At 43.1% G+C, this 21,702-nt stretch overlaps 1 protein-coding gene across 5 annotated transcripts in view; it reads right to left on the reverse strand.

Annotated features, from left to right (window-relative positions):
- LOC104141532 (SH2 domain-containing adapter protein B-like) overlaps positions 1-21,702 on the reverse strand; it is a 39,196-nt gene that overhangs the window by 13,969 nt on the left and 3,525 nt on the right. For 2 of the 5 annotated variants that reach the window (XM_068928610.1, XM_068928611.1), the window contains exons 2-3: positions 11,429-11,518; positions 4,547-4,664 (exon numbers count right to left, since the gene is read on the reverse strand). In XM_068928610.1, coding sequence (XP_068784711.1) covers positions 4,547-4,664; positions 11,429-11,518 — 208 coding nt within the window. Of the gene's footprint in view, positions 1-3,586; positions 3,637-4,546; positions 4,665-11,428; positions 11,519-21,702 lie in introns of those variants that run through there. The other 3 variants (XM_068928613.1, XM_068928612.1, XM_068928614.1) reach the window with 2 other exon arrangements.

The following is a 21,702-nucleotide window of genomic DNA, read 5'->3' on the forward strand; positions in this document are numbered from 1 at the left end:
TATGCAGGCCTCGTCCAGCCTGCAAGCCCATCTGTCCAGCCTCGCTCCCTTCATTCCAGGAAAAGGTGGTGAACAGCCGTCAGAAACCACACTCACTGCTTTCAGCTTGCATGTTCTCTGTCCAATGTCTGTTACTTCCATAACACTGATATTTATTAATGTACTCAAGCTATACTTCATCAGGGTGCTTCTTTATGCCTCAGGAGCAGTGATTCAGTTGAGAAAGGTCAGCATAGGGAGCATACTGTCACAGTGGTAAAGCTGGAAACGGACTGAGACCAAACAGGCACGGATTCTCATGTGCAGCCTCGTACATGCTGATTATCTCAGCCTTTGCAGAAAGCTCCAGCTGAATTACAGGATCATAGGACAAGTCAGGCTGGAAGAGACCTTAGGAAGATAGCTTGTTCAATTTCTTGCTCCAAGCAGGGTCAGCTATGGGGTCAGATCAAGTGCTCAGGCACTAGATGTTCAGTCCAGTCTTGAAAAGATCCAAGGATAGGGACTAATACAGCCTCTCTGGGCAACCTGTTCCACCACTTGACTGTCCTTATGGTGAGAAAGTTTTTCCTTACATTCAGTTGTAACGTCTCATTTCAGTTTGTCTACTGCCGCTTGTCCTTTCCATACCTGGATGGGACAATGATGAAATCACAAGGAATTGCAGTCTACAGAACTGTACTTTCCAGGGATAATGCCAAATAGGTTTTAATTATTTATTTATTTAATTTTTTTTTTTTTTTTTTTTTTTTTTACATAACTCGTTCTAATACTCATAGAAAAAGCAGAAGCCTCCTTGAATGCCACATACTCAATACACATAGAAAAAGCAGAAGCCTCCTTGAATGCCACATATCCTCCTGCACAGGCAAATTCTACAACACAGATTCACAGAATGGTTGAGGTTGGAAGGGACCTTTAAAGATCATCTAGTTTAATCCCCTGCTCAAGTAAGGTCACCTACAGCATGTTGCCCAGAACCCTATCCAGGTTCCTTCTGAACATCTCCACTGATAGAGACTCCACAACCTTTCTAGGAAACCTGTTCCAGTGCTCAGCTACCCTCATGCTGAAAAGGTTTTTCCTCACGTACAGACTTCCTGTGTTTCAGTTTGTGCCTATTGCCTCTCATCCTATCACTGGCCACCAACGAGAAGAGTCTAGCCCCATCCTCTTTACAGATATTTAAACGCATTGATAACATCCTCCCAGAGTCTTCTCCTCCAAGCTAAATAGTCCAAGCTAAACAGAAAGGCAGGTCTCACAGCCCTTCCTTGTATGACAGATGCTCCAGCCCCTTAATCATTTCAGTGGTCCTTCATAGGACCTACTGGCGCAAGTCCAACCAAGGGCCACATCTCTCTTATACTGGGGAGCCCAGAATTGGACCCTGCACTCCAGGTGAGGCCTCCCCAGGGCTGAGGACAGGGGCAGGATCACCACCTCCCTCGACCTGCTGGCACAACACTCTTCCTCATGCACCCCAGCATACCATTGGCCTTCTTGGCCACAAGGGCCAAGAACGCCACAAGAGCGCATTGCTGCCTCTTGCTTAACTTGCTGTCCACCAGCACTCCCAGCTCCTTCTCGGCAGAGCTGCTTTCCAGCAGGTCAACCCCCAACCGCTACTGGTGCGTGGGTTTATTCCTCCCCAAGTGCAGGACCTTGCACTTGCCTTTGTGGAACTTCAGGACGCTCCCCTCCGCCCAGGTCCCTCCAAATGGCCGCACAGTCTTCTGCTGTGTCAGCCACTCCCCCCAGTTTAGTTGCATCAGCACACTTGCTGAGGGTGCACTCTGTGCCTTCCTCCAGGCCATCGAGCAATACATCAAGCAAGACTGGACCCAGGACTGACTCCTGGCGGACACCGCTAGCTACAAGCCTCCTGCTAGACTCTGCACCACTGACCACAACCCTCTGAGCTCGGCCATCCAGCCGGCTCTCAATCCACCTCACCGGCCACTCATCCAACCCACGCTCCCTGAGCTTACCTACGAGGAGGATGTGATGGGAGACAGTGGCCAAAGCCTTGCTGCAGCCCACGCAGACAACGTCCACTGCTCTGCCCTCATCTACCCAGCCAGTCATTCCATCCGAGAAGGCTATCCGATTGGTCAAGCATGACGGCCCTTTGCTGAATCCGTGCCGATAAAGTGTGTGAGCTGATACCTAAGTTCCTGCAGAAGCACACCTCTTTGCTTTTTGTAATGATTATACATCGTTGATTATAACAAGATACCTTAAAACTTGCTTAGAAAGAAAGGGTAGCAAGTCTTAAATGCGGCACATTCCTCACTATCAATCTACAAGAGAGGCTTGTACCCCCCATATCTGTGCTCTGCATTTTTAATACTGTCTCTACAGCTTTTAAACAAAAAGATTGAAATTGTAATAAAGTATGGAGATTAGCTCTGAAAGCTGGCAAAGCGCCCCCCCCCCCAACATTTTGTTTTCTTTTTCTCCTCCAAAGTGTATTTTGCTGTTGAAAGCAGATTCCAGTCTGGGATTAACCCATCCTAAATACAGTCCTAATACAAAAGAACTTCACCAGATGAGCTGAGGTTAAATGGACAGCCGGATAACACACTTTTGCCCATCAGACAGCACAGCAAACAAACATCACAAGCAAAGCAGCAAACATTTCGAGACCAAGGCAAACTAAGTCCAAATGCTTCCTTTAGAAAGGCTACTCTGCAGAAGTTAGATAACAGAATTCACATGGGAATTGCAAACCAGATAATCTTGGGGTGGGGAGACAACACAAAAGGCATCTTTTTGGATAGTTTCTAATTTGTCAAATAAAGTACTAAGGGGAGCGAACAGAACTTAATCGCACTGAGGTTCATCAGAAGACTTTCTCTATTTTCATCAGCATGAGGGCAAGATGATAGGAAACCAAATGCCCAGATGTCAGAGCACTAAGCATCTTCAGGGATTATCAAGCATCTTCTACCAGCTCAAAGGCATACTCAACATACTTGCTGTATCAATATATTCAATTAAATCTCAGTGTTGAAGTTACTTTTATCATCTGAGAGCTCCTCACATCCGCTTTATAATATATATTTCTGCTTTTATTTATGTGCATAGCAGATTTGCCAGCACTTTAGCTACACCAAACAATTTGACCAAGAGGGTTGTAGACAAGTGTTTTGTCATTGCAAGGCTACACAAATTAACTGCTAATCCACCCAGTATTGTCCACCTCCTATTTATCCTCCTATTTATTATGGCTACCTCCGGAAAAGGAGATAGAATAAGCTCTTGACCTAAATACAGGGAGAAGGAAATCAAGGCACCGTCAACTTCAAAGCTAAAATTACAAGTGCTCACTATACATTTCTCCTGCGGAAAAAAATGCTTTCATCATAGCTGTGTAAGTAGCGAGAATCCATTCAAACCAACACATTACTCAAAAGATTCCTCAGCCAAGATGAGATTTACACCAACAAGAAATTAGCGCCCCCAATCCCTCTATAAGATACTGAAAGCTTCCAAACAAGGTAGTCTACAGGTCATTTCCTATGCCTTTCTTCAGACTTGGTCTTTAAAAAAAGAAAAGTAGGAACACCTGCCTTGGACTGCCTTATCTTCACCCACTGATTACTCTTTCCTGAGGGGCCAAAGCAGGAGTCCCTGAGAGAAAAGAGAAGCATACAAACAACTTAACTGGGCACAACAGAAGGACTAATTGTGATCTTCAGCACATAGTGAGAATAAAAGGACCTACTGTACATCTGAGAAATGCACCACTTATCCTGCACAAAGGTATGCGCCGCCTGAGTCAAATATTTGTAAATGCACAGAAGATATGGCCCCAGGCCCCCAGAAAAGCTTGCGGACTGCAAAGCTAATGTGTAGGAAATGGATGCAGATCATATGAGGAAAAAGCATGGATAATAATTACATTATACATCTCATATAATGAGAGGACAAGGGGTGTTCAGCAGTCCAAATTCTTAGAACACTACTGCCATAAGCCAATATAGCGCGCGTGTGATCTCTCTCTTTCTCCTCCTCCGTCCCTGTTAAAGGCTTAAAGGCATCCAAAAAGGTCCTGTTTTGTCCACAGATACAGAAGAACAGAGCACCAGAGAATCAAGGAAGAAAGCAACATGATGACGTAGCTTTGCAGCCCTCCTCCACTACAGGGAGGACTAAGAAGCTGAAATTAGATGGAGAAATAAGGTCACAAGCAAACAGACTAATTGCTTTAAAGTGAACCAGTACAGTGTTACGCTTCAGCCATCCCTGCTATGTACACAGGTGACAGCCTTCCCACTGCCAAGCAGGGCCATGCACACTCCAGCTCTCACTGTCATCTTCCTCCAGCACAGTCCAAGCCATCTATACTCAACTGCTAGATCCAGAGGACTATTTAGGTGCCAAGGCAGACACAGTCCTACATGGCATTTACTACTGACTGAGCATCTTCAAAAACACAGGTCCACCCGCCCAAGGACATTTCTGTCCTTGTTGTAATTTGCATGGGAACTGCCATGCAATTAAACTTCACATACGCACATGCGCAATTCTCTTCTCTTACCAGTCATTATTCTCTGGGCTTCATAGGGTTCCATATAGCCAGTGTTCTCCCCTTTCCCCATTTTGTTCAACTCACTTTTGGCATCAAACGGATCTGAGTAGTCATCTGGTATCAAGACCTGAAAGACAGGAAAGTAATTGTTACTGGAACTGCCACTGAGATCTGTGAACCAGAAGGAAGCCACACACCAAAAACAAACAAAGAAACAAACAATCCAAAGTTTCACATAGCTGCATCCTATCCCATCTTCAAAGTGCAATCTGGGTTCAGACAAACTCACAGCTGCCATACATCAGCTACTTACTGGTGCTGAAATAAAAGTATGCTTGCTCCTGTTCATCAAACCAGAGACTTCACAAAGGCAGTCTTTATTTCAGAAAGTTTTCCGAGTAGCACAAAATATGCAATACTTGTGACTGGCAAATGACAAAGATCTAATTACTCAGCATATTCCATCCTGGGTAGTTTGTCTTTGTTTGTCTGTCTTTGGCAAAAAAAGCATGCTTTCATTTGCAAATTGTCTCTACCTTTTTAGATAAGCTACAACAGAAAATAATGGTAAAATTCTCCAATGAGATACTCATAGGCTGTTCCTTTCACTGCATCAATAAAAAAAAATGTATAATTTTAATTCTTTCTTGGAAAGCAACAAGCCACAAAACAAGATTTTGCTTAAAGCTTATTTTCTTGGATCAGCCTGTGCTATCCTTTCCCTTGAAGGAGCATTGCACTTACCTGTGTTTAGTGAAACTAGACAATAAAAGGTAGTGAATAAATGATCTCAGAAGAATAAGTTCCCTTCCTCCATTAGGAGACCAGAAATACTGAAGAACAGAAAAGCTCACCTCTTACCCTGCATTACCACCTTCCATTGCCCCATGAAAAATCATCATATGACTGAACAGGCTGAGATAATCTTGGTTTCTAGAGATGCAGAGATGCAATACAGAACAGGCCGAAGAGCACCACAGGCAACCAAAGAGCCTGAAGAAGAGAAAGCAGAAGGAAACTTCTGTCCCATTTCTTCAAATCACGATGCGCACGGAATCACAGAAAAATTCAGGTTGGGAGGAGCCCCAGGAAGTTGCATTTGTCTTCACAGAACATACAGACCTAAAATGTCAGAGCAAGCCTTCATTGTCCTACGGTCACAGGTTAACAACTGTAATCCCACACTATCTTGGGATGATGTTTTAATTATAGATCAAGGGTGTTTTCCTCCACTCATAATTTAAAGTGCTTAAAAGCTTCCCTTCAACAGGAAACCATCAGACTGATGAGGACAATAGAGGGACAAAAAATAATCCTTTCTTTCACATAACAATTGAAATGATTGTCTCATTATTGTGAATAACAGCTAAATCAAAGGAAAATCGCTCCCTCCCTCTGTCTCTGGCAACACATACCCAAGTAGCAATCAACCATACTGTCAGAGAAGTATCAGTGGCTGTACACACTTAACACAAAGACAACAAAGTGCATCATGCAACACCAATTTCTCCTAGTCACAAGAACAGGTTTATCTCCAAAAGCCCTGTAGCTGAACTGCTATTGGTTTAGTTTTCTGATACCGTCCATCAGTTCTTGACAGGGCTGCATCATAAGCTCCCTGCCGCTCTCCTACTACAGATGGTTACACCTAACAGTTGTCAGTCTTTAGCACAACTGTACTAAAACATGAAAGAGAAAACGGCCCAACGTGTATAGTTATTTGATATTTGTTCTTCTCCATTTGCCAAAAATACACTAGGAGAGAAATTATACATACAAAATGCTACCAAACAGGATAAATCAAAGACTGATTTGCCTTAAACTTAATGGTAACATAAGAGGTCACGATACCTAACAAAAGGACTAAAATGACTAACTCGCTGTTCAGTAGTCGTCTAACAAAACAAACACTGCTTTCTAACAGCAGAACTAAATGATTTGTAGAAGGACAGAAACCTACTAGAAGATCCATATTCTTTGGACAGATTCTTAGTCTTTGAATCTGTAGCAGGTTAAAGTCTGGAAATCTTCTAGCTATGCTATTCCCTGGAACGAAAGTCTCCCTTCGCTCAGACATTGGGTACAAACTCCTCCCCTCCAGATGCATAATAATATCACAATCACTATGAAATTCTGTACTGCTCATCATACTGTGTTTCCAAACAGGTCACCTAACACATTTGTCAGATTGATCAAACCCCTCCACTCACAACACCCCACCAACCCCAAGCTCTCTTTTCCAAACTCATTCAGGCAGAAATAACAATCTGCTTCCCTTCCTGGAGCTTTATATCTTTATTTCCTAATAAAAGGTAGCTCTACAGCTCTGAACTGCCAGAAAGCTTCCCAGGTAACTGTTAGCATTTCCATTTACATTAAAATTTTCAAATTCTCAGCCTAGATAAAGCAGCTGACAAATGCTATCATTGGATTTCTTCTATACTTGCTGACACCTGCAAATTCCCCACTTCTGAGAAGTCTCAAGCTTTTCCACTTCTTCAAAAAAGAAGCCTTCACTCAAAAAGGCTTGAAAGCCTCAAACGTTCATTAGTTCTAATGTAACATGCCTACTGTAAATATCTAAACTCATTTTCACAGTCCCATTATGGAAGACTATTTCTACTGTTTGCAGAGATCCCAGGCAGAAAAGGAGGTCCCACTATGCAAGTTTTCACACCCTCATCCCATAAGTGACCTTTGCCTTAACAAGCTCATATTGCAAGCCTATCTCCATTAGGTTTGTGTTTGTCCGTGGTTAAGAAGCAGCCGGCGGCCTCACAGCACATCACAATTGAGGGAATGTGCATTTTGCAGCACTAATGCTAGGAGAAGCTGACTCCTGAGTAGGACCTGCCAGCAAGCATCACTGCACAGACCTATTGCCCCCTCACGAGCCTGGTGCCAGAACATGTCCCTACCAAAGGCAGCTTCAAAGACAAATCCAAGCAGCTAGCTGGCCACCCATCTGAAGCCACATCTCCAGAGCATGCAAGCATCCTCTGGGCTGCAAAAAAATAAACACTGATATGACAAACACTTTTGACATGACAGGCAACTTTTGAACTACGCTTTCTCAGTGATGCCAACAGTGAACTAGACAGAACATGCTCCAGTTATTCAGGTAACCTGTGCAGACTTTGTCACTGCAACAAAGTGCTTTGATTAACTACGAGGTTCTGAGCCCAAGAGTTGTCCAGTCATGATACACAGAGTAAACCAGACATTTGTAGGGCCTGTCACTGGGTATGAATACATTGCTGTTGTGCCCCCTCATGTCAACTTCACAAAGTACAGGCTAGCCACCCTTACCTGGCTAGCCTATTCATGAGCCTGTTCACCAAGGATATGTCTTATAGGTGCTGCAATGGGGTTTTGCTAATCATGACTAGGCCTCTCCATATGATAATCACAGCGCCTCCCTGCTCACTGGGACTTGCCAGTGCTCCAGGTAAGTGTTGTGGGTCTTCCCCAAGAACCTTTCTGCCATTGCCCAGCGAATTGGTTTCAGTCAGCTGTTTGTTTTCCTTGGTCCAAAGGCCACAGCCAAGTACAGGAGATCCTAGCGTGAGGTCTGCATGCAGTGCCCTTCCCACATGTTGGGTTAAGTGCACTTCCAAGGCAAATGGCTAAACTTGTTCCACTGGATTCCAAATGGATCCTTCGCTGACTGGCAAACTGACTGGCAAACACAGGACAGAAGAAGGAAGTAGATGCCATCCACTGTCCACCAATGCGCCACTCCTAGATGTCTCAGCTTTTCAGGCTACCCAGGTTCTTCCACATTCACCCCAGATATGATTAAAGGGGTCACAACATGCCGAGGAAAAGTAACTGTTGGCTAGAAAGGGAATTCACGCAAAAGGGCAGACCTTAGAGCGAGAAAGGGAATCCACACAAAGGGGCAGACCTTGGAGCAGGACACAGTTAATTTGCCTCTTCCCTAGGCTAGATCCAGCCACCTTTCACATGGGCTACTCCTGTTACAAGGAATCACAGCTATTAGGGAATACTCAGGAGGCTTCAGGCTGCTGTACCTAGTCCAAATTCATGTCTCACAAGGCTGCATTTGCCAAGGGCTACTATCAAAGACCTACGTTTTTATCTCTTCAGAGAAGGCAAGATTGTTAGAGTGGACTGTGCTGTCCTGCAATCCAGACTGCTGATTCCTGTCCTACAGAAACCCATTCTACGGCACCAGAGCAGGTAAATAACCCACTCCGTGCACCCACATCATGCTGCTTTTGTCCTGTTTTCTCGTAACAGGAGCACAAGAAAAGGGATTCCCGGCTTAAGTAGTTTTTAATGCCTCACTGGTTCTTACAAAACTCTTTTGAACGCAGAGACTGTGAACTCTGCTTTAAAGAGAGCTGCTGTGCTGCTTCACTACTAGAACAGCAAAGCAAAGCCAAGAGGTGACAGGTCATATTCCTTGCAAGATTTCTGCAGTTGACATGCTAAATAACAAGTCATCTTTCCTTAAAATGTGTATAACATTCCTACCTGTCTGCTGCAGCTGCTCCTTCTTTCCAAGCATTTAGTTTCAGCCGGTGATCAAACTGCATACAAAAAAACTGGAAAGTCATCTTGCACTTCATAACAGTGTAGTCTGCATGTTTAAGAAGTGCTAAAGGCTCTTGCCGTCTGCAGTACTTTTAAACTGTGTAGCATTTAGAAGACCATAAACACCACCAGGAAAGCTGTTTTGGTAGTAAAGGTGAGCATGTGGCAGATCTGGGTTGTTACTTAGCCACCTGAAAAAAGAGTCTTGCTTACAAATTCCGTGAAAGCTAGCAGTTCTACCAAAGTTTCTGTAACATCTTTGAAGCTGCACCAAATACTATCGCTAACACCACATAACTACAGAAGAGCTAACCACACGTCATCTCTTAAAAAAGAAAAGCTACCAAGCCAATTCCTCAACTACACAGATTGGAGTTTGGTCCCTGTTTCATGCCCATCACAGGAGAAGGGTTTCAGTTCCCTCAGCAGAGATGTGCTGCTGCAAACCAGACCAGTAAACTGACTTCAGCCAATAATACCAGCTTTGCCCATCCCCCTGTGTGCAAGGTTTTCCTTTAAACACACTGATGTGCTCTCTTACTCAGTTAGCTATATGTCCCACAGACAGCTACACAGGACAGGACAGAACAGAAACGAACAATGTTGCTGTCGCACTGCGGAGCTATAAGGTACCCCTGTTCGCTGTGAGCCTGCTTATGACAGTTTTACAGCCGCAGAAAAAATGCCAGAGGAACTTTTTAAGATATCCAACCGTAAATTCCTGACTTGAGTTGCACATTGTTCAGTGGTGAAGGCATGAATTACGGGAACATTTCAATGGTTTCACTTAGCATACACAGTCAACAATCAAGAAAAATAAGGAGAAACCAAAAGGTCTTCATGTTGTGACTAGCAGGCCAGTGTACTTAAGTCTTGTCATCACAGCTTATCCTAGCATCATGCAAAAAGAGGCAGACAGTCCACCTGCTGGCACGCTGACATTCCGTCACAGTCAGCAAAAAGAACCCAAATCTGCAGATCTTACAAAGTTCGTGTTACCTGTCTCTTTTTACCAGAAAACTTGGTGAAATAAGTTTAAAGTGCGTTACACTTTGTTGAGAATAGAAAGCTACCCAAGTCACCGTCAAGTCTCCCACATTCCCACACAACTTTTGAAATCCTGTCACCAGTACCATCCTCATACAATAAGCAAAAAATGAAACAAACAAACAAAAAAAACACCAAAACCAAAACACTCCCCCCACAGACAATAGAGGTTTAACTGGAATCCAAAAATGTATTGGTGCTGACTGATATCAACCAACCAGAATCCTGGTTTGGGGGAGGTTTGTTTCTGTTTTGTTGCTGCTGGGTTTTTTTTTTTTTTGGATAATTTCAGTTCAAAGTGTGAACTTGGAAATAGCTTTTTAGAAGGTTCAGTAACATTATTATACATGCCATATCCTGCATTTGAATCAGGCTGGCATAAAAATATACATAAATAGTTTTCCAGACATGACTTGCAAGATCTGCAAACACATGAATCATCTACAGTCCACAATAAGTTTTTTCTCAGAGCTGCTATTCAGGTTTTTCTAACTTCTATTCAGAATTCATATTTCTTGACACCATAAAGTCTATCATGGAGATCAAATCCACGATCTTTCCATCATGTGACACTTATTAACATTGCTGATAACATACATCACTTTGCCTTAAGTCCCCATCACTATGACCAACCCGGCTGTGCTCAGACCTCAAGGGACTTGCCCTGTTGGTGAGCTCACTGCCTGGCCTGTGCTGTGATTAGCCTTAGTTCCTGGCTTGTGATTCCTTGTGGAGCAGCCCTGCTCTTGCTGCTCCCCAAGAACAGTTGTACATACTTTGCTACTTCCTCATTATCAAAATGTGCTTATACAATCGAAAAGAGCCTGGCCTTCTCTGCTTTTTGGAAACTAGCTGACTTTCCAAAACTGCTGCATGTCAGACAATTAGTCTGGCCACAAGTCCCACAGCCATTACCATCCACCTATTTGTTCATTAGAACATCTGCCTCGCCTTTAAAGTTAGATTATTTGGGGGGGGGGGGGGGAGGGGGGCGGGGGGGAAATCACTAAGAACCTTAATTCACATTTTCCTTTCTAGTCTTCCATAGTCACCAGGCTAAAAGCCATTTACTTAAGTCCCAACAAAAGTTCTTACATGAGTTACTGCACCTACCTTTGCTTTAGAGTTAAAAAGCCCTTTAAACCACAAACTGCTTAACTTTATTCTGTCTACAGAAGGTTTCGCTTCCACGTACATTTTACATTAGAACAGTCTTAATGCTAACAGAGTTTGTTTGCAACAGTTGGATGGGTAAATAATTGCAAGGCAGACCTTTTCCCTTACCTGAGCAGTTTTGGAGGGGGGGCTGCAGATAGAGATAAGATCTGGGCTGTCACATAACAATAAGCAAGCTGGATTTATGGTGGCCCAAATCTAGAAACAGACAGAAAAGAGCATTACACAATTCTATGTCTAGGGTCTCAGTATTTTAGCGTGCGTGTATTTAACTCTGGTATCTGCTGCATATACCCACTTGAAAATTCAGAAGACTCTCTATGGAGGTAGGTACAGTCCTCTCCTTCCTGCTGATCAACACCACCATTCAGCCCTGCTTTAGTGTCTTCACAATTTCACTCCCACTCATTGACTCACCAAGCCATGCCCAACTGCACGCACATGCACTTGACCTGAACTAACCCTACTCGTTCCCCTTTGCCTTTTCAGAAGAAAGTGTCTGATTAACTTCACAGTCACTTAATGCAAAGATTCCTGTATGGAATAGGAAAGAGACTCCAGCTTGACAGAGCTATACCTTAGATCCTGAATTAATATCCTTATAGGAATACACAATATTAACACAAATAAAAGTCTGTTGGCAATGCTCAGGCACCATGGCAGTTTCTGAACTTCAGAGTCACAAAAAGCCTTAAGTTCAATGAGACCCCTGAAGATATTTAAACCACCCTCCTGCTTAAAGCAGGGCTAATGACAAGGCTAGACCAGGTTCTTCAGTACTGAAAGTCTGCAAGAATAGGAATTCCACAGCCTTTGAGCAGTACGCATATGTATTATACACATATATATACACACATACACCTCCACTCCCATATTATGTAGATTTCAAAAGCTTACAAATCTTTTCAACAAATCTTTTCAACATATGTAACAAGAAATACTAAATTTGAGGCAAAAATCTATGTAAATGAAACAGATGAGTGTAACTGGTATAACACAGCAACAGCCTGAGATCAGAAGGAAGATGTGTACATCAGAGGATGTGATTAAGTATGCATTTAGATTCCATTCACAGGTATTTCAGGTGCAGTGGAGACAGAAGACATACAAGTGCAATACTGACTGACAGCCCTACACATCTCCTCGGATTCCTGCTCTGCACCTAGCTCAATAATTTAGAAAAAAATCCTTCTGTAGGCAATATGTGATATCCACCAGGCATTTTTTCACTTGCATTTAAAATTGGAACCCATACAGTAAGCCAATAAATCTGAGCGCGATCAGGTGCAATTTTTGCGTTTTGACCCTTTTCTCCTGCTTTCTTTTGCTATCTGTGCATACTCCAACACTACATTCACTTTAGGTAGATATCTTTTTTTTTTCCCCCCCCCTCTTTCATTACATAGAGGCTACTTTTAGCCTTCTGCAGATTGTGCTGCTACCTTCTGAGGTTAAATGCTATACCTTCTTGTCTTGTCATTTATTAATTTTATCAGTCTGCAGACTTTAATTAGAATTCCTAGCTCAACATAAAAGCACAATGATGAACAAAAGTGTATTCATAGGGACGTATCTCATTACTACGATTATTCATTCATCTAATACTTTTGGTCAACCAATGCCTGTTTCTGGGTGCAAGCTGAGTTTTAGCAGGGAATGCTCCAGGGTCCCCATGAAAATCTACATGAGTCCTGACACGAAAATCTACAGAAATCTACGCTGTGACTACAGCATGCAGGATTCACTGCTGTTCCCATGCAGCTGTCAGCTGCTGGAACCAGGCCAAAATCGTCACTATAGAATTGCCAAAGACACATAACAATAATAGAGTTTTCCACCCTCTTCCCTAGCAGGCATTTCGGAGCATACACTCTGACAGAAGTCAACAGAGACAGATAAAGCAGTGAATTTTTGCAGAGCAACTGCAAAACACACTTCAAAAAGGCAAGCTGGCAAAAGGCATTCCACTGCTAGGACCTGGATGGCTACCACAGGCAGTGATGCTTCCAGGGGCAATCCTCAACCCCACCTGACCTCTCAAAGACAAGGCAACAACTTGCTGAGCAGCTATAGAGCCACACGGCTCCTGCTTCTGCACTAGAGAGCTCGGGAAGGGCAGGGGGACCCTTCTGCCTGCTCAGGGAAGCTCAGGTAAGCAGTCCCAGCCTACCACTCTGGCTGAGAGGAGCACAGTCAGCATTCTGCTGTCCTGGCCAGTGGTCTGCACACAGCTGGCAACTTCTGAAATCAGGGTATTTCAGTCTTACCTCCAGCTGCCATCAGAAGCAGCTCCTGTTCTCTTCCTCCTTCCCTGCAGCAGCACTAGCATGTGGACTTCTCTAACACAGAAGATGCTCTGCAAACTCCAGAGTGACAGCAATCCTGGAGAAGCTATAGCAGAGCCACTCTACGATGCTATGCCATAACTGGAAGAACAATATAGCAACCTGGGTACGTCAAGAAAGTCCAAGTCCGCCAGCAACATCTGGCTTCTCCACACTCAGCGCCAAAAAGCAAGCAAGCACAGCCCCACACAGAATTTTCCCCAAAACATAATGCTGATGGCAAACTTTATACAGTTAGCTTGTACCTCTGCACAGCTCAGGGCTCACAGCGTTGCATTATCCTAGGTGGAAAGTCACTCCCAAACTCCCCAGTTGAGGTTCAGCATCTCCTTCACTCTGCTGCTTTACTCGTGTCTGTTCCAAGACCCAGACATGCGTTAGAGCTCAGCACTTAGTCTGTACTCAGCTAGAGAAGAACAGTCATAGGATAAACCCACCCCCCTACACCACAGCTCAGGGCTCTAACACAGATTTCCCCTACACTTGATTTCTCCTCCCTGCACTGCATATTTCTGAATCTGTTCCTCCATGCCAGATCAGCAGCTAAAATGACTTCAGTGTCCCACATCATCAAGCACTCACCACCAGTGGAGCAAGACCAACACAACAGCACACATGTGCCCTCCCATGCATCTCTGAATGTCAGCTGGAAATCTGTCAGCAACACCTGTGCAAGTCAGTGAATGCTGAATCATGCTATGATGATCATCCATTCACCTTTCAATACGCATAGCATCACAATGAAGTATGGGCCAAATCAACCATCCAACCTTCTCTAGTGATTTGCAGAGTGGTGTCACGCATGACTGTCAGGAGCTTCAGCCCCTAGCCAAAGACCTCCACAAGTCCCCCACTGGAACTTTCCCTGTGCAACTTCATGGTGAGGGAGAAAAATGAAAGCCTGTAGCATGAAGGACACCTGTCTCTTCCTGAGAAAGAATGCAATAAGCACTCTTGGTAGCTTTCAGCCTTCCTACCACAACTTTAGAGCATTTGGCAGTTGATAGTCTCTTCAGGGTTGAAGCCTCTGGTCCTTATCCATCTCCGAGTCACTTGTTCAATTCTCTGAATAGAAAAATAACTGCCAGGATTTAGAGAATCGTGCCGCTCATGCCCTTTGTTACTGCTATAATTTCAGTAATTTTGCACAGCTTTTGCCAGAGATTTATGGCTGTTAGATGCAGCAAACTTCTCAGATGGATTTCAAGTTTTAAACTGCCTGCAGGGGGACTTCATTCTTCAAGATCTCCTGCAGATCTCTGGCTTGGCAGTCATGCCAAGCACTATGGCTAACCAGCTTATTTCTGTAGTGCAGACATCTCAGGGGATGGGAGAGCAGACAGGAACACTGGAAACTGATGATAGAACACGGAGGCTTAAGGCAGAGCAATGTCCATGAAGTCTGAAGTACAAGTAAGTTATGAGGTAGCAACAGATCACAGTTGCCAGAGTAAGCTGAACCTCAGTGGACTAATGCTTTCTCCTTGATTGACAGGATTCACACTAAGCACGTATTTACTCCTTTTGCACCCATAGCAAGCAGAATTGCAGGGAAGAAACGGCCAAAATTTGTTGGCTGAATACTGTTTGAAACTAGAGACAGAGACTGTATTTGAAAGGGTAGCACTTGCTTTAAAGAAAGAGACCACTCAAACGTCACCTGACAGGATCCATTCAGATGCAAAGTCTTCCATAATATGAACTTTCTGTGACTCACCAAGCTACAATCTAACAATCTTTATAAGGTCCATACACAGAAACTAGCCACACAATCTGCAGCACAGCTATGGCCAGTGTTAATGTAAATTCAGAACCCACTTCTATCTCATTCACACTTTATATATTACCCTCAATGTGTTTTTAAGGATCACTGTTATGACACTTCTTTAAAGATTAAGACTATCTTTTGTTGTTTTGGATTTTACAGTTTTTTAAAACACAAATGATGAAAATAGATCCTAAAGGCTCTCAAAAGAACAGAAAGATCTGAATTCCAGACAGATTCTGCCCACACACACTCCTTCTGCAGCTTGCTGCAAGAGCCCTTGCTCGGTCGGCAGTGCTCCTAAACTACTGCCACATTATGAACTGGAAGTGGCTGACACCCATCTCAGTGATCCTGCAAATGAAGCTTGTGAAAAGCTTGCACATCTTTGGGATTAGAATAACTGGAAATTCAGTTATCCGGGTTTTTGCAAAGTCACATGGAGAAAATTTAAGAAAAGGGGGGAAAAAAAAGCCTTTGAGACAGAGTCAAAGGATAAGGCCTTAAGAAAAACACATCATAAAATAAAAGAGATTTAGGAGTTGCAAACAGGTTACTGTTTGGCATCAACATATGGAATTCAGCTATAGATACAGAGAAATTCTGAAGTTTTTCATCCACATCAACCAGAACACAGTGATTTTTTTTAAGAGTCAAATATTAACAAGCAATTCACTTTAAACTGGCCTCCACACCTCCAATGAAAAACAGCCTGAGTCCTTGCAGGCCACTGTAGCCACAAGTAGGTTTTGGGGTTTTTTTCCAGCTAGAATTGAATTGAAAACAGTGGTTAGCAAGGCTGAACCTCGGATGCCTGTTTCAGACATTGCCAAATTTATTTTGATAACTATTTCAAAACTTGACTTTGTGGATACAAAGGTTCATGTCATCCAGGAGCAGGTCACGGGTACAAAAATTAAGATGAAGGTGTCTATGGTTAGAGGTGAAACCAACAGATTATAGCCGAACAATACAAGGAAAGACAGAAATAGCAAGCAGTTTTAGGAAAAAAATCTTGTCCCTTCTCTTTCAAGCTTTCGCGTAGAACTTTCGATCTCAGACCTAACACTCTGTATTTCTCAAACTCTCAGTCCAAAGGAAAAAAGCGCTTTGTACAACGTAACAGGCCCAGAAGTTAAGCACATAACAGCTCAGAGCCTGTGTCCCTAGCAGCAGTGTGGAGCTGTTGGTTTCGGGAAGATAGCCCAGTACAGAAACATGGTCTCAAATGCTCTTCTGATAAGCAAGAGAGAGGAAAACTGAAAAAAATAGCAGTGCTGTAAGCATGCAGCATGCTTATTGGACCAGAACATGGTCCATAGACATCAGACACAGTTCGCAGGATGAATGGGGACAAAGGTCCACTACTCTATGCAGTTCCCTTATGGACATTTGTAGAGCAGCATCAGCCTTTTTCAGAACAAGGTTGTGTGGAATGCCTTCAGCTACAGTTTCCCAATAAACGATTCAATGAGCATACCTGAGTTCAAAAGGGGCAAGTCAATCTTTTCACTAGCACCCAGTAACCAAGGTACTTTGTTTCAGTGTTTTGCAGGTGTTTTCTCCAAGAGGATATACATGATAACCTCTTCCAGAAGACCACCACTCAATCTACAAGTGTGCAATTGCTTCAAACTCCATCCACATAGTCTTCCCCTGGCTGCATCTCTTTCTCTCTGCAACAGCCTGAAAATATGGATGACTCCCAGAGCTGAGATGAGTCCAAGCTGCGCCACTGCAGAACTTCTCTACTGCAGAAGCCAGGCAGATTTGTAATTCAACAGCCTATCATTTCAAACAGTGACCACATTACACAGAACAGCTCTACAGTCACTAAGACTCCACAGGCCCACATAATTACTGAATATCTTCCCAGTCTCAATACTGTGATAGTCCCTTGATATGCAGCTCGCATATGTGGAAGAATGCATTTCTAGCTACTGCTTTATCATACAGCACCATGAACTGCTAGGGAAAACAGTTTGCTGCCTTCATGTATGGCCCCGCCCAGGCCAGTCCTGAAGGTTCACAAGGTCAGCGGTCTCCAGCACCTCGTTCTCTAACTCTTTTGCTCATGGGCCAGAGCCCTGTGCCAAAGCAAACAACAAGCACAGAGCAAGATTGTCTCAGTGGAACTAGATGTAAAAAGGAGTAGCCTGACACTCTGCTGCAATGGATTAAACGTAGGAATAAGACACTGAGTTCTGTTTGTAGCTCAAGATCTTTAGGAAGTGCATATTTGGATCTAGAAAACCCCACACAGCTCAGACAGCTTTCAAGTGCTTCTCAGTGCATCCTGAAATACCACCTACAAGATTTTGTTAATTACACTGAAGTTATTCTCACTTGCATGATCATATACAGCAGTTTGGACCTTCCAGATACAAAAATAAGACAAACATCTTCACAATGTTTACTAAAAGGCATCTTCACAATGTTTACTGAAAGGTTTTAACCATATGCAGATATTAATATTGTTCCACGGCGCATAAGCACAGTTTTCTAAGACCTGAAGAGCTCAAGCAACATTTTCATAGTGTATTGCAATGCATGAAAGGTACTTGTTTCATGTAGAATGGGGGGAAGCTTTCAAGGCAGATGGCTTTAGCCCCTAAGCTTCGCTAGCAGCAAGATCTCTGTGAAGCACACTGCTGAGGTGGATCCCACAGAAACTAAGTTTTTCTTCCTGCAGAGGTGCAAGATTTACACACAGCCCTTGTACTTCAGACCTTTGGAAATCAAGCCAGAGACTATGCTGCCTTGAACAGTTTACAGGATAACAGTTGCTGCCACACATTTATGTACCTTCCCATTGGATCAGCTCCACCTGTTCACAGCCAAGCTCTTTTCTACAGCATTAGATACACTCTCTCCTGTGGAAAAGGATCTTGCAACTTGCAACATCTGCTGCACTAAATATCCAGAACTGCTGCACAGTTCTACCTCTGCTGCACAGAGCTAGAGCAAAATGCTGCTCATTATAAAACAATCATCTGTTAAAGGACAAGTCTGCTGCAATCTCAGTTCTTAAATCCTAAGCGGCTGCTGCAATGGAATACATTGGTTACTATCTGCCAGGTTCTTCAGCCCCAGAGACAGGCAGAAAAGCATTTAAGTCTCAAAAAATCATAAAAGTATCCCTTCACACAGGACATCCTTCCCCTCAAGTATTACTGCTTTCATGGATTTACACGCATCACACAATGCCAGAAATGGAAAAGTCACACAAGAAGGCTTCAACACATTCTACTCGTGGTGTGGTCCTATCACGTGTTTCTGTCCCTTGAGTCAATGTTAAGTTTCACATTTGTTCTTACACAAATACAGCAGCTGCCAGTCTTACATGTACTGCTACACGTCTTTCAAACTCCTCTATGCTCACTCCTCTGCCACAGCAGTAACCATCTCCCAGGCCAGCACTAAAAATGGAAGCCAGGAATGTCTTATTATCCATACTGGAGGAATTGAGCGGCTGCTGCCCCAAATTCTAACCCAGGCTATCAGTCATCTCCCTTGCAGTCTACTTTGTGAGAAGCAGCATTGTTGGAGCCCCCAAATCTACCTAATTAAAGTATGTAAACAAAAAACACCTTCCTCCCCCCAAAAACAGACAGCAAAAAAAAATCTACCAATTCAAATTCAGAGATATTTGGCAACGGTCACTCTCCCTTGGGCATTCGTTCCAAATGTCAGCCACGTCACTGTTCAAGATGCAGGCCTTGTCGCCAATTTGGGTTTGTTTGGTTCAACTGTAGTCAGTACTCTTAAGTTTACAAATCAAAGCTTCCTGAATACCAGATACATTTTACCTCTGCGGTTACTTTCGCAAGCTATGCCTGGAATCTCACAAAAGAGAGTCATGCACATAAGAGCTATTTTCTGCAACAGCAGGTTGTCTGCAATTATTTTATCTCCTTTGCTCCCTGAATCAGCTATTCTTTTTTTCCTGGGACTGCTTTAAATTAACCAGCCTGTAGTTATTTGTACTTCCCCATTTGTCCTTTCTTTATAATTGCAGCATACCAGCAGCTGCCCTGGATCTCTCTCCCAGCCCAGTATCTCTTAAAAGTTTAACAGATTACTGAGCTAATCAGCCAACACAGACAGCCAGGCACAACAAAAACTACTTATCTAATTTGTTGAAAACCATGCTTCTCTGTTATTGCATTCATTTGAAGAACACTGTTCCATCCTTGCATATTCAAAAAAAAAAAAACAGAAAAAGAAAAAAAAAAGAAAAGATTAGAGATGCTAGAGTACACAGAAGCATTTACTGAATGTTCTTGGATCATTAAACACTATCATCTTTCCATGGTGACAGACCTATATGAAAAACAAGTTTTCTTTCATTCCTAACATACTTAGTAGACTAAGCTATGCTATTCACAGATTTTTCCTCAATGTTTTTTTTTTAAAACATTTTTATCAAATTTTCTGACTTCACCTTCTCTCCCTCAGTGAGGGACAGAATTGTAAGAGAAAAGGAATTCTCTCCCTGCACACGATCATCATTGCATACCAGGCTCGCCTCTCAAGCTCTCCCTTTACATTTCAGGGCTGTGAAATAGAAATAAATAAATATCTAATTTCCACTACTGGGAGGAAAGGCACAGAAGGAAAGGCATGTAGCTCCTCTTTGTTCTATTGCTGAGAAGGTTAATATTCAGGCAATTATCTCCTTATATAAAAGTTAAAAGTATCAACAGATATAACCAAACAGGAAAACGCCAGTGTGTCATTTGAATCTTTAACATGCAGCAGGGCTTTCTCAGTACAGTATGATCTCAAAGTCTCTGCACATTGTACACAAGTGTCAACACTTATTTATCATTAGAGGATGTCATTGTCACCTGGTATCACCATTAAACTGCAGCACACAGATGGTTCTGATAAGGACTGGCTACACCCAGCCACTTACCAATGAGGGACAGGTAGGGGGGAACAGCTATGAATGAGTACACTAACAAATTTGCATTAGCTCAGTTCAAAAAAAGATGGAGGCCCATCATGCTAGCCTTCTAACAAAAGCTGTCCACACTGCTGTGAGAAAAGAGTGCAGTATGCACTCCACATTTCAGAGTGGGTAAAAATACTCAGCCAAAGCATCTATGCGCCTATCAAGAGACATACAGACAGGTAATGCCACTGTACCAGCTGTCTCCAATAAAGAAGCTAGCTCGACATCAATGTCTGACTTCCAAACTAGGGTTAGTCACATCTCTCTCCTGAGAGCATGAAAGTATTGTATACAATGACTGTCTCCTCTTCATCATACAGTTAACCTGTCATTTGAATCTCTCCCTTTCCCCAAACCAACATAGCTTCCCAAAGTAAAAATAATTTTTATTTATTTTTAATTTGTTACAGGCTTCTCAGCCCAAGCTAAATGGTGCTGTAACATCAGGAAGCGTGGGCAAAAAATGCGCCCTGGAGATGCTTCAAGCTGGTAAAACAAGGGGAGGCTGGAGTAATACGTCCTTACCTGGCCTAATTGTACCTTGTACTCCAAAGGCTGTCATGCAGCAAAGGCATGTTCATTTGAGCCAACAGTAACCAGTACTTAGCAGTAACCAGTGCACGGCTCTTACAGTTCCGGTTGAAACTGTATCCATGACAATACTCATTCTCGAGAAGAGATTTTTCAAGATACGTTAGCCAGCTTTACCCTTGACTGTGTCTCTGTACTAGGGGAAGGAAAGCTAGTGGAGAACTTACTGATTTCTAACCTTAACAGACACAATTCAGCCACTTCTCCATGCATGACCTGAAACAAATGTTTTGAATTTTACCTGAATCATTACCTCAAGCATCATCCACTTGTATCAGATCCATTCACTCCTTCCATGACAAACAACACTAGTGAAAGACTCAATGCACACAGAAAAAACATAACCCCTCTCCATGTTCCTCAGCCGAATGAAGTTTAAGGACAAATCCAATGGAGGTAAATGTATTTTGAAACAGCAGCAACACTGTTCTCCCATCACCACAAGACACCACACAAAGCTTCATTTAAAAAGGGGAGGGAAGGGAATGAGAATATCAAAGAGCTACCATCCATCACTTTACCAAGTTTACCACTTATTAGGAACAGCTGTAGAGAGTCATGATAGCACTCACCTTTTGAGGTGCAAGGCTGATTTTATTTCTCAGACATTTTAACATTTCCTGCCTGTCACATGTACTTACTTTCCTCTCCAGAACACAGCAAGTTTTGGCTATGGCATAACTGTTATGTATCTTTTTTTTGCATTACTCTGTTCTAAAAGCTA

The sequence above is a fragment of the Struthio camelus genome, chromosome Z (genome assembly GCF_040807025.1).
Source record: "Struthio camelus isolate bStrCam1 chromosome Z, bStrCam1.hap1, whole genome shotgun sequence".
In the NCBI taxonomy this organism is placed as follows: domain Eukaryota; kingdom Metazoa; phylum Chordata; class Aves; order Struthioniformes; family Struthionidae; genus Struthio; species Struthio camelus.